General features: G+C 52.0%; 1 protein-coding gene across 1 annotated transcript in view; it reads left to right on the top strand.

Moving 5' to 3' along the window:
- The window catches only part of LOC119104609 (transcriptional repressor scratch 1), a 28245-nt gene extending 16557 nt beyond the window's left edge, over positions 1–11688 (top strand). The window contains exon 3 of the mRNA XM_037228330.1: positions 10735–11688. Coding sequence (XP_037084225.1) covers positions 10735–10991 — 257 coding nt within the window. The 3' untranslated portion in view covers positions 10992–11688. The remainder of the gene's footprint in view (positions 1–10734) is intronic.
- Positions 11689–12806: the final 1118 nt, after the last annotated feature.

The raw sequence follows: 12806 nt of genomic DNA, 5'->3' as shown, positions 1-12806 counted from the left end.
CGGCTGCCGTGGCTCTGTCCGAGCTGCGGAGTGGCATGACGTCGCGAAGGGCTTTGGGTCTCTCTGGCGATGCCAATTGCAGTGGCTCTCTGCCCCCGTCACTGCGTCATATCCGACCGGGTGGAGGTGTAAGCGACTACACTTTCGACCGTGACCGATGTGGGTGTATATAACGCGGTGCTCGGTGTATGTTCTACCGCCCCATGTTCGTGATCGCGCCAGTCCATTTGTGTTTGTGCACAGATAATTACCCTTGACAAGATGCTGAGGCGGCTGGTTTTGTTTTCGCATGACGTCGGTTATGACATTACCAAGGCTCTTGTCTCTCGTGTGATGGTCATAAACAGCAGGAATAAGTGCTGTTGTTCGCTCCGGATGCTCTTTGCAGTTGTATAGTTGGATCGGCGGTTGGAAGGTTTTCGGTACCTACTTGTACCTTACAAACGAGACAACGGCCGTGGTTGGTGAGAACATGTTTTCGCTGTTGATAAGTCACAAACACTCCTACGTTCTTGTTTGTCTTTCGCTTCGACGGTGTGCAGGAGAAGTTTTTTCAGAAAAATTGTTGGTGATCATCACTTTGCAACCATAGTGACACTAAGTTCAGTGTGTTGTAAAACAGCCAGTACTTTGTTGTGACACACGCCCAGGATGCTACGTGGACGAACTGATAAAGTGAGGCATTACAGGCTTGCGGATAGCGTGCTACACTCAGGCTTCGCTATTTACGCGGTCCATGCCGTGTGTGGACGTTTATGCCGACTTCACATAACAATACTTGTGTAGTGGTGTACTAAGGTGACTATATTGGGACATTGGATACCGTGAAAACTCGCTTTGTCTCGCTCTGATTTGATGGGGAATGCGTTGTACCTGTATATTTTCACTGTCAGAGGTTTCTTAAATGTTTTTGTCAACTCGATGTAGATCCTGGCATCGTTGCTATGCGTACATGTTTCAAAACATAATATACGCGTTGTGCAATCAGCGTGTTTTGGCAGGCAAAAGTCCAGCCAAGTAATTTGTGCATGGAATGGTGTGCAGCTATTCAAACATACGCTTTCGTCTCGATATCTGGATAAATTTACATTATAGGCAGATGTGCGTACAACTTTTGGAATTGATGGAGTGACATCGATATCTGTATCAGAATCACGCGGTCGTTATCTCCGATGGCAGGCACCATCAGATGAACAGAAATTTCACTTCAGATCATTCAGGTCGTCGGTCACACACCATCCTGACTTTTCACTTGGCCTTCCTTTCAGAGAGGCACGTTTGTGATATCTGCGGCCGGGAGTACAAGCATCTCGAGTCGCTGCTGGGCCACAAGAAGATGCACCAGGGCCTGACCAAGTGTCCCGCGTGCGGCAAGGTGTACGGCACGGTCAAGGATCTGCGCCGCCACTTATGCACGAGCCACGGCCTGACGCCGGTGGAGGCGCGCGCCAGCCTGCCGTCCGCCGGCGGCGGCGGCCTGCTGGGGCTCGAGCAGTCGTTCCGTTTGTCGCCCTGATCTCTGCGTGGGCCGCCGTCACAGGTGCTCGTCTGCACGTCTGCACGTCTGTACCGGCGCCGGGCGAGCGCGGGCACGGACTGCGCTGGCTGTCAGCCTCTCCAGGATGGGGCGCGCGGCGTCCTTTTTCTCCGCCCATCCCCCATACCACCATGTTCGCCAACGGCGCTCGGCTCAGATGACGGCGGTCGCTCCGATCACGGCGCTTTGTTTTTTGTGGCACGCTGGCTCCGCAGAAAGGCGGTTTTGATTGAGAATGTATTGGGTTGTACATACAGACGGACCACTGCGCCACACAGGTGGGACGAATGTGTAAAGTAATAACAATTTCTATGTGAAGGACATGTCGATGAGCATAGTCCTTGTCTTTTCGGTTTCGTTTTTACGAGATGAAGGTTGAGTTTTTGGGTGGAATTTTTGGACGAAGACCTTCGGTTCCTGGTGATGACCGGTGACGTGGATGCGGCTGACGAGTTTGTGCTGACATGTAGACAAACGCGGCGCAAGAACGCGTTACTCGTCCGTTTTCTTGGAAAGTGTATTTTGCTAAGGTTCGTTATGGTATTAAGCACCTGTGGGCTCTTGTTCTACACAGTTTTACGCTTGTTACACATGGATTCGACGGTCCTCTGGTGCTTCCTCTCTGTCTATTAATAGCGCCAAAGCTGAAGATCTGGCCGCGGGTCTTTGCTTGCAACAGCGTATTTTTTCCAGATGGCTGCATGCCATCAGCAGCGGAAGCATTTGCACCTAATGCGTTTTGACATAGGTTCATTTTTTCATGTTGATATGCCCTGACGTGGTGTCCTTCCCCGAAAGGTACAACCTACTACAATCACGTGTTTGTGATGTGCAGCGTTAGTGCTCCTATTTTATGTGAGTGGATGCATATAAAAGTGACCGAGGTCCCGAGCGAAGTTCTTTAACATGTGAAGTGTTTTCTGACTGCAAAGCGAACAATGGAAAGGATAAGACATGTATAATCACACATGAAAGTTGTGAACCTGGTAATGTGGGCGCAATGTTGAGATTACTAGAACTGAAAATTGAGGTAGCGGTTCATCGTAACGGAACGCTTTTTGGGTTGTTCGGTGCGAGTTTCCTGAGGTTTTGAACCATGATTAGCAATGGTACCTCTGTTAGAGAATGACCGCGTCGACGAAGATACCTTGACGGAGTAGCGTGCAGAGCAAGTCTTACGGCGGCGTGCGTGGTAGCAGTTGTCAACGTCTTATGCTGTGAGCTCCATTAATGTTGCTTCCTCTACAACGCGTCACGGTCGCAGCGAGCATGAGGACTGTCACAACCACCCGAAATAGGCTATGGAATGAAAAACAATCCAGGCATCATCTCCCGTCAAACAAATAGCCTTATACCAGTGTGTTCCCTCGAACCAAACACAGCCCTGCTGCGTGGCGACCTCCTGAACCCAGCCTGACGTGCGAATGCCGCATGCCCTCTGACAGAACGGCCAGGTCCGTAGGTCCGCTTGTCCTCCAACAGACGGGCCTGGTCTTTAGGTCCGCCTGTCCTCTGACAGACCGGCCTGGTCCGCAGGTCCGCTCAGCTGCGACGTCTGCGGCAGGAGCTACTCCAGCGCCAACTCGCTGGCCCGCCACCGCAAGGTGCACCAGGGCCTCACGACGTGTCCCCTGTGTGGCGGCGTGTACGGCCGGGTGCAGGACCTGCGCCGGCACCTGCGCCGCGTGCACTGTATGTCCCGGCGCGAGATTGCTTCCATTGCCCCGCTGGCCGGAGCGACCACGACCTCCTGATGACCGCGCGCGGACGGTTCTGTACTGTTCCGCCTGGGACTCGCTGCTGCCGAGCCGGGTACCGGCGCGTCCTGGACTGGAATGCGTTATGTGTCTTCGCGATAATATTCTGCAGAATGACTTCCGTGACAGCTTGTGGCGACCCGGAGAGCCGAGTGGACGCGACGGCGCTCGCAGTGTGGTTATGCGAGAAGAATGGGATGGCGTGCGAGTGCAAGTGGTTGGATTTTGATGCTGCGCATTGCGAGGTTCGATATACCCAGCGTCGTCTTGTTTTGTCCACGGTGTGGCTGCCTGTGGAATAGTCATGCTTATAAGCGTGTGCTCGTCATGGAAAGCGTATAGTTGAGAAGTGTTTACAAGTGCATTGAGAGCATTGCCGTACTCCGCTGCGGGTTGGCCACGATGCTACACTAAGCCACGATTACGTTGGTTGGTCTCTTAGTTGATCGTCACGCTTTCTCAACAGCCTGTTGACATGCGACAAGTTGCTGTCGTGGGGCTAATGCTATGCGGCAAAGTCTGCTGTGAAACCATCACGAAATGTCAACATGTGTCTGGTATTGGAACCAAATTATTTAAATAAAGTGGCTACGTTCAGCTGTCTTTCTTGCCAGGGAGGTATATATATTTTGATGTAAGACCAATCTAGGGTTTCCGTCTTGGCATCTGGTATGATGCAGCCATGATAACCGTGGTACTTAATGGCTCTGTGCTTTAACTAGCGCAGCCGGCACACCTATTTCAAACTAGTTAACATGCCGTCAGTAAAATCTGAACTAGGCCAGGCTTTTACGCCATGGCCAGTATGCGCCACAGCCTTCGTATGCTCACTGTCGTATTTCAGAGTAATGGATGAGCGAAGCTTCTCAATGAAGGCAGTTTGAGATGTTAGTTTTCGGACCGGCCATCCCGAACACAATATACCCAAGAGGAGTGTGAATGCTCCACTTATACATTACAAGTGTCACATAAGCGAGACTCGTGTGCCCTCGGCGCAGATTTTTGATTCTTTCTGAGAGGAGACGTTTCCCGGCAGCGGCCTACAGGTGCGAGGTGTGCGGACTCGGCTACTCCCACGAGGCGTCGGTGCGGCTGCACCGCAAGGTCCACGAGGGCGTCACCACCTGCGCCCTCTGCCGCAAGGTCTGCAGCAGGGTGGACGGACTGCGGAGGCACCTGCACCAGGTCCACAACCTTTCCAGGGACGAGGTCATCAGCCTGGTCCCCATACACAAGCCGATGTGATGTGGCTGTGGGACGGAAGTCGTCGTCGGGTGCGGCCGGACGGGAGCGGACGTGATTGCGGTCTCCGTACGCAGAACGTCAAGTGGCGTGGTTCAGAGATGACGTCATCAGCCCGGTCCTAACGCACGGAACTTGACGTTGTGCGGTGAATATCGGTGGTTTTGATAGCTGAGTGTTCTTTAGGTGTGCAAGCTTTGAACTGCGATATCATTTGCGTATTCTTGGTGAGTGATACCTGCTCTTGGACGTCGGTGAAAACATGCCCGCGGTGCGCATATTGTCCTTTATTTTGTCTGCCAGTTGGGGACATTGCTATCACAAATTGTGTTTCACTTGTGACCCTGGTTGGCCGCACGAAAACACGACGCGAAAATTATCATCTTGATTGTTTTAATGTTGTGCTTGTTTGAATTATGTTGGAGAGAAACGGAATCCTTTGCGGATGCAAGAAATAAAGCATGTTTGAGAAATATGAGGCTCTTTTAGGGTACGGGACAACGAAACACTGCAAGTGGCGCAATATCACAATATCACGGCACTTTCCAAAAGCTTTGCGCACATTTTGCGTGCTACGGTCTGTTGAGTTGTATCGTGTTGTTGGGAAAGGTTGTTAAGCTCATGAGAGTATAGGACTGCATGCTGAACTCCTGATGTTGATAAGCATTGCGGTCAAAGTAGTGATTTTATGGAACCCCACATTATGGAGCGCGCTATGGAAGATGCCGTGTAGAAGCGACGCTGTTCTCGTGAGGCAAGAGCATACTTATACACCCAACACGTGCGCTGTAGCAAAATGCGAGAAGATTGAGATCCTTAATTCTGCAAATGCGGGGGTAACTCGTGCATCGTCCTTGTGGTCCAAGTCATACCGACGTATAGAATATGTCTTCCGCGGAGTTGTTGCGGTCGACGTGCTGTGCGCATGGCTCATAAACGTGACGAATGCTTCAAGATCACGGTAGAACCACGCCGTCTTAGACCAAGGTGGGCAGATGCGTCCGGTTACGTTGCGCGAGAGTGGAGTTACGTTCGACTGTGGAATCAATTCAGAGTGTGCCTTGGACACCTTGCGCTGTCGTCCTTCACTGTTTGTGCACAAACTGCGCTAACGTGTATATGTGCTGTTTGCAGCCCACGTGCACGGCGAAGTTTGCAACGTATGCGGTCGCGTTTACTCCCATGGGTCGATGACCACACACATGAAGATGCACCAGGGCCTGACAACGTGTTCGATCTGTGGTCGGGTGGCCAACAAGGTGCCCGACCTGCGTCGGCACCTGCGAGACGTACACAAAATGTCACCGGAAGATGTCTTACGCATGGTGCCGTCGAGTCTCAGGAGACGCGAGTCTCCCAGCGGCCGGCAGCACTAGCGGAAGGGACGGCGTGGCAGTGCCTACGCTGTCCCGCTTTCGCCGGGGCGTGGTAGCGGTCAAGTCCAGGCGTTGGTCCCAGTGCAAACGATGCCGGAGTACTCTGAAGCATGTGTCAAGTGTTTACGGCATGCTGTGGTCTTAACTTGTCGGATTTAATTAGCTGTCAGCAGGCGCTCAACGGCGTTCAATGTTCATGGAGTGGGTTACGCGCAGCTGAGACGTGTACCTGAACGTGGTTGCATGGAGCTGACTCGTGGCGCCGAATGTGAAGATCGGACCTCACGCGTGTCGCCGAATGTCTGGTCTGCACGTCGCTGAATTGTTTTATTCCATTATTATGCCGGTTTGCTCATACCAAGAATATACTTACGGAAACGAGAAAATGTTAAATTGTGGCGTACGATGCAGTCCTTAATAAACTGCAAGAGTTGCGTAACGCCTTGTCACGACGAACTAGATGTCACGAGTTAGTTTGACATGTGTTTTGTATCACTTGCTGCTTCCACAACTGTGAACCCATTCTCAAAATGTTACCTACTGCTTTGACAAAAAGTTGGAGAGATGGGTGAACTCGGCAAGTAGTTGGTTAACCGTGCGCTGGCCTGCGGGATAAATGGACTATGTTATGGAGTAAGCGTCTTCAGCGTGCTTTTGCTGATCTACGACGCGTGTATCGAACAAAAACGTCATTTAATCAGGAGGAAGTGATGGCACCTTTCGGCCTTTGTCCACACTGGACAGCGTTGATCTATTTTTATTTTTGTCCGTGAATGAGCGTGCATATTATCACATATTCCGTTTGAAGTGCGATCCAGGCCTTATGCCGAACATCTCGCAGGTTTTCTAACCCCCACCATTCCTGCTGTTCCCAGATTTTGAATCCGGGAATGTTTGTCAGATATGTGGGCGCGTTTACTCCCAAGATTCCTTGAAAGCTCACATGAAGATGCACCAAGGGTTGACGACGTGCCCGATCTGTGATCGAGTGGTCAATAAGGTCGGAGACTTACGCCGCCACCTAAGGCTTGTGCACAAGACGACTCGGGAAGAGGTCGACCGCCTGGTGCCGTCTGGTAGGCGGAGTGCTTCTGTCGGAGGCCAGCAGCGCTGGTGTTAGGGACGGCACAGAAGGGTTGCTGCCCGGATGGCGTTAGGCTGTGTTATTGCCTGTCATTCAGAGTGGCAGCGTTTGGGTGGCTGTTGTGCTTCGTGTCACGGCTAGCCGAGCCATGGGAATGATGCCGGCGTCGGTGCGTGCGATTGCTGTATGGCACTGAACTTTTGCAGCATGCCTCAGTTTCCCGCCCGGCCGGCCTGAAGCTAGTTTGTGAGCTGCTAGAACTTCAGTGTGATCGAAGATGTTAGCTTAGACTTGTGCTGTGACAGACTCTGAGAAGACTAAGTATCATTTTCCATGCTGCGTGCGGGCAGCGCAGCTGTCCGGCACAATTGTGAACTTGTTCCAGTTATCGTTGATGCATAATTGATAGCCAGCTCAAATGCGCTGATATGCAATCCGACACGGGAGGGGATCGTTGGCGCAGTTTGTCTCTCAGTTATCATCGTGGTATGATGATACCGTGGTGCTTTAGGCTTGGGTGCGTTCATTGAGGGGTCATTATCTCGTGGTTGGTATTTCCTTGGTGCCAGATTGGTGTCTGCAATAAACTACGGGTCGCGCGCAATATGCGCTCCCGGCGTTCTCCACGGGTTTATAGCTGTCTTCTTCCTTTACGCGGGCGGCGGTATGCACTGTTATGCCGACAGCGAGCAAGTCACATGCTCTTGAACGCATCGACCGGGGAAAGTTGACACGAGGTTGAACGCGTTTTTGACGGTAGGAACTGCAATATTTATTGAAGGTCCACCATTTGTCGCAGCCGCGCTATTTATGTGCGTGCTGTGAATTACGAACCACGTTCCGTCATCTGTATAGCCGAAGTGTGTACACCGAGTTACTTGGAAGGATCCGTGGCCGAGCTACGATTAGAGGGGGAAAGGAACAAGAGAGAAAACAAAGTGGTACATTCCCAAGTGCGTTGATCATTGTGACAGTGAAAATTATAATGGGTGAGGGAGTCTGACGATAATTTTGGGCCTCAACGCCATTCTTTCCATGCATTGGCATAAGACGGGCATTATATATATATATATATATATATATATATATATATATATATATATAGACACATGTTATCAAAAGATATTGTGACGGTTGGTTCGACCGTGTCATTTTTGTACATTGTTGGTTAACATGGGCGTGTTGGTTGATCGATGCCGTGATGATAACACTTTCATGAATGAAATTTATTTGTTACAGGCAGTTTTTTCTCATTTCGATCCTTGCGTTCGGGTCCGATGAGTAGTACGGTGCTTGAAGCATGTCACATGGTCTGACTCGCGCACTATTACCGACCCTCTGCCGGAGCTCTTATTAACGTGGTTGTCGCCTTTGAGGTGAAGTGGCATGTAGTGGCGTTTAGTAGGAGACACATGACAGATTACTACAAAGCATTTTTCCTCTTTATCAGGTGTATCCTGCGTTGCGTTTTAGTCAGTCAGTTGCCCGCCTAAGTCGTCCCAGACGACTACGCTGCCCGCCCATGTCCTCCCAGACAGCTACGCTGCCCGCCCATGCCTTCCCAGACGGCCACGCTGCCACGTACGCTCTCATGCTATTTGCACCTCTCGCGATAGCCTGCCATGCGTGTACACGCGTTTTCAACCGCCCACAGGTTCTCTGTCGTGCGACACGTGTGGGCGCCGCTTCTCGCACGCCATGTCGCTTTCGCTACACAAGAAGGTCCACGAGGGTCTCACCACCTGCCTGCTCTGCGGCAAGGTGTCCAGCAAGGTCTCTCACCTGCGCCGCCACATGGTGCTGGTGCACAAGCTGAGTCGAGAAGAGATTCATCGGCTGGTGCCGTTCCGGGACCGCGCCCGCTGAGAACGCGGCCCGCTCAGCACCAAACGGAACGAGGTCGTTCACAGACTGCTCCCGATGACAATGGGGCTCCTGATGGACGTCTCTTGAAATGGCGTGGTTCCGGAGGATACTGAGGATGTGATCCTGCTCAACGCCAGTTACAGCGCGACCGTTCCAGGACGGCATCCGTTGTCGTGGGTCGCTACCAACAGCGGCAGTCGCTGACGGCACCAGCACCACGTTTTCTGAGATCGTCCACTGAAACCACGCCAGTTTGGTTGGATGGTGTGCGGACGTAAATGGGGCACTTCAACAATGGACGCCGCGCAGCCTTTGAAGAATCGCTGTGACCAGTTACTCTGGCTGTTGCGGGCCGAAAAAATGCCGTTAAGGTTTACCATGGTTTAGTACAGTAGTTCTGAATTCAGTGGAGACAATCTTGACATATTCGTGAGTGCGTGTGGGAGGGAAGACCTGGTTAGTGCACATGCGTTTTGCATGCGATACGTTTCTCATGTCTGCCGAAGTTTGTGGGTTAGTTCCACAAGTCCCTTAAATCCTATAATCTTATGACATCTGTGCATACATTTGAGCAATCATTGTTGTGAAGGTACCTAGGAATCAGTTGTATGGTCATGCTGTCTTGATGAGCACGGCTATGGAGTCGTTCACAAGGACATTTGTATTCAATTCACAGTTGTGCGATAGGTTCGGAGATGTCGGGATTGAAAGGAAAGCAGCTCCCGCGGAATTGATGGCAAACGGTGTGGAATATTGGAAAAGGCGGTCACTTGAGGCCCTTGTCCTGCGCAGCCGTCTCAACAATTCCGTGTTACGTGCTTCGCGAATTGTGTTGGATGGAATAAGTGGATTCGTGACCCATACTAACTGGGTTTTGGGTTTTGGACATGCAGGATGTGGTTGGTGTCGTACCTCTGGTTATCGTCCCTGGAAAAGCTGACATTTGTGGCTGTTTGGCGTGGTGATGAATTTGTTTTATAACAGTTGCGGTCAGAAACGATGACGAATGTGGGTGAACACAGTCTGGATTCGCCCGTTTTCAATGGCCACCTTTTCTTGTGGGCCACATGCAAGCAGGCGCTTCTGAAGCGGAACACCACGTGCTGAATCTTATTTTCTGTTGACGACCCTTTGACTGTTCACTGGAACTGTTTTGTACATAATAAACCAAGATGTGATGAGGGATTTCATCGTTTCGTACCGTCATGAATTTAGAACACTATACGTCTCTTAGTCGTGAGGTAGGCCTTGTCTACGCGTGACGGCTTAACTTCTACTACATTTCTGTTGAAATCTGCACTGATAAAGCTGACATATGTTTTAGTTACAACGGATACAAAAATGGCAAACTTATTCGTCGAGGACTGACGACCTGTGCCTCACGACTAGCATCTTCTGTCGATACTCGTCTGTCTTCTGCCTTTTCTTCCACTAAATATACAGTCTGAAAGCGCTGACGCAGACGCACTTTTCATCATCTTCAAATGGTCTAGGTCTAGGGTTGATTGTGTTGGGCCTGTTGCATGCTGAATGGATGGGAAGAAGCTTTGCTCCTATCGCACATGACTTGCAGAGTTGCAGATGTTCAATGCAAACGCGACTTGCGTCATCACGCCGTTATTTTGAAACGGCGTGCAGCGTGTCCTCTGCGGGCCACACTTGCTTATGAACCGGTCCAGTGGCCTGTCCACATTGCTACATTCGAACTCAACAGCACACATGTTTCACCTCTGCTGCGCTCTGCAGGCGCTTTGCACACGACTTCGAACACTCGTAAGTTACATCGTGCGTGACATGTAAGCAATAGAGCTCAGACGGCTGCCTCTCCGCGCCCGCCGCCGGCTGGCCCGATGACAGCTCGCGTCCCGGCAGGTTCCCACCGGTGCCCGGTGTGCGGCAGGACCTACCTACGCCACGACACGCTCACGCACCACCTGAAGCAGCACGAGGGCGCCACGCGCTGCATGCTCTGCGGCAAGACGCTAGGCAACGTGTTCAGCCTGCGCCGGCACATGCAGTGCGTGCACCGCGTGGCCGTGCAGGACGTACGCTCCATCGTGCCGACGCGCGTGCGCGGTCCGTACGAGTGGGAGGCGGAGGGGCGGGGCGAGCCGTCCGGCCCCGGCTAGCGTGTGCTGCCGGTTGTCGGGCACGCTGGCGGGTGCAGGCGTCCCGGACGCCGGCGTCCCGGCAGGCGCCTGGCCAGCTCCAAATGTGTCCGCCGCTGCGACGTCCTCAGAGATTTGTGTGTGTGTTGGCCGGAATGGCATGGGTGGTGGTGTAGTGATGCCCTGAAGGCCTTTTTCATCGTGCTATTGTGAGTGTCCAGACTGGTACTGCTGTCAGATGTCTTCGGGCATTTTGATTATTTTGCCCTAGCAGCAGCTTTTTTGCGCGACGGACGCTGAAACTGTAACTGAAATAGTCATCATTTTTCCACTGAATGGTTCCCTGTCTCACTTGTGCATTGTCAAACCATTTCGATGCCTTTGACATAGGCGAAGTCTCAGAAGGTGCTTTGGACAAGGTGGCCCAGTGGCCGCATAAATCTAGTGTTACCATTTCGTTCTGTAATCGTCAAAAATGTGTCAAGTGTTTTCTTGCTGGCTGCACGCTCGACAGCAATGAATTTAATTGAATTGCACGCAGTCCGTGTGCTTTTCACGCGGCTAGTGTATTATGGGCGATTGCGCTTCAGACAGGTGTGTTTTTTTTTCAGATTGTGGGCCAAGGTAATTGGCTGGCGTGTAACATGCGATTGCATTTTGTTGGTCATGTGATGTTTATCGTTAAGAATTGCGACGCTTCTTCTGCATGGCGTGTACAACATCGGTACATTCTTGGATTTATTGATGAATACATCTTTGCAGAGAAAGTGGTATATGCTCCGTTATCATTTTGCAGGAGTGACGCGCGGCCAGTGTAGTGATATACTCGTATATCGCACGCGAGGAATCGATTTCCATGGTGTATGTGTGATTGGTCACGAGGCCTGCGTACAATAATGAAGCAGCTGCCTGCATTGGCGCGTCGGGCATGGACAAGCGTGCAAGCCGAAGTTCCACGCATCCTATACAGTATTACTTCAAGTCTCAGCATGCGCTGTAAAATAAGTCGACTTAGCTTTTATCTGCAGTGTTCATGAATGGATGCTCCTGAGTTTGTGTTGTGCAGCGGTAAGCCTATTACGCCAGGCGGATTTGCAGAGCTCAATCCAGCTAACGCATTCTTCGGGTGCTTCAGCAGCTACGGTATGCATGCTTCACATAGGGTTTTCGACAATCTAGGCTACACGACACTCGTAAGCTCTGTAAGCTTTGGGCTGTAACAGCTTAGGGCGTCCAGCGCATGTACCGTTGCCCGTGCGCCCTCCTGACTGACCGCTCCGTCCGGCAGGTCCGCTGGAGCACCTGTGCAACACATGCGGCCGCCTCTTCCAAAGCGCGGCGTCTCTCTACAACCACAAGAAGCAGCACACGGGTCGAACCCACTGTCCGCTCTGTGGGGTGGTGTACTCAACGGTGCCAACGCTGCGGCGCCACCTGCTCACAAGACACGGCAAGACGCCCGACGAGGTGTACCGGCTGGTGCCGTGCGAGAACCGGTTGCGGAGGCACGGCACCTGAGGCCCGGCGTCGGTGCCGGCGCCGCGAGGACGCGCGTGCCGGACTGCGACACGCAGGAGCGTCAAAGACTGCACGTGACCTGGCGAGCAGGCGTGACCACCGCAAGGCTGGTTCTCACAGGCTGTTTCTGTTTTGGGCGATGCGACGCGTGGGTTGTGTCTGTAACTGGGCAGTTGAACCACCCGATTGCCGGTAGCAGGGTGGTGTCAAAATGTGGAAATGTGGACGGATTCTTGGCAACATGCAACAGTGGACGTCTGTGGATTTCTCAGAGTTGTATGCCGTACATCGGTGTTCTGTGCTTCAGTACACCGCAAG

Source organism: Pollicipes pollicipes, unplaced genomic scaffold, assembly GCF_011947565.3.
Source record: "Pollicipes pollicipes isolate AB1234 unplaced genomic scaffold, Ppol_2.1 Scaffold_6052;HRSCAF=7182_pilon_pilon_pilon, whole genome shotgun sequence".
NCBI lineage: Eukaryota > Metazoa > Arthropoda > Thecostraca > Pollicipedomorpha > Pollicipedidae > Pollicipes > Pollicipes pollicipes.
This window is presented reverse-complemented; position numbering and strand designations above follow the sequence as displayed.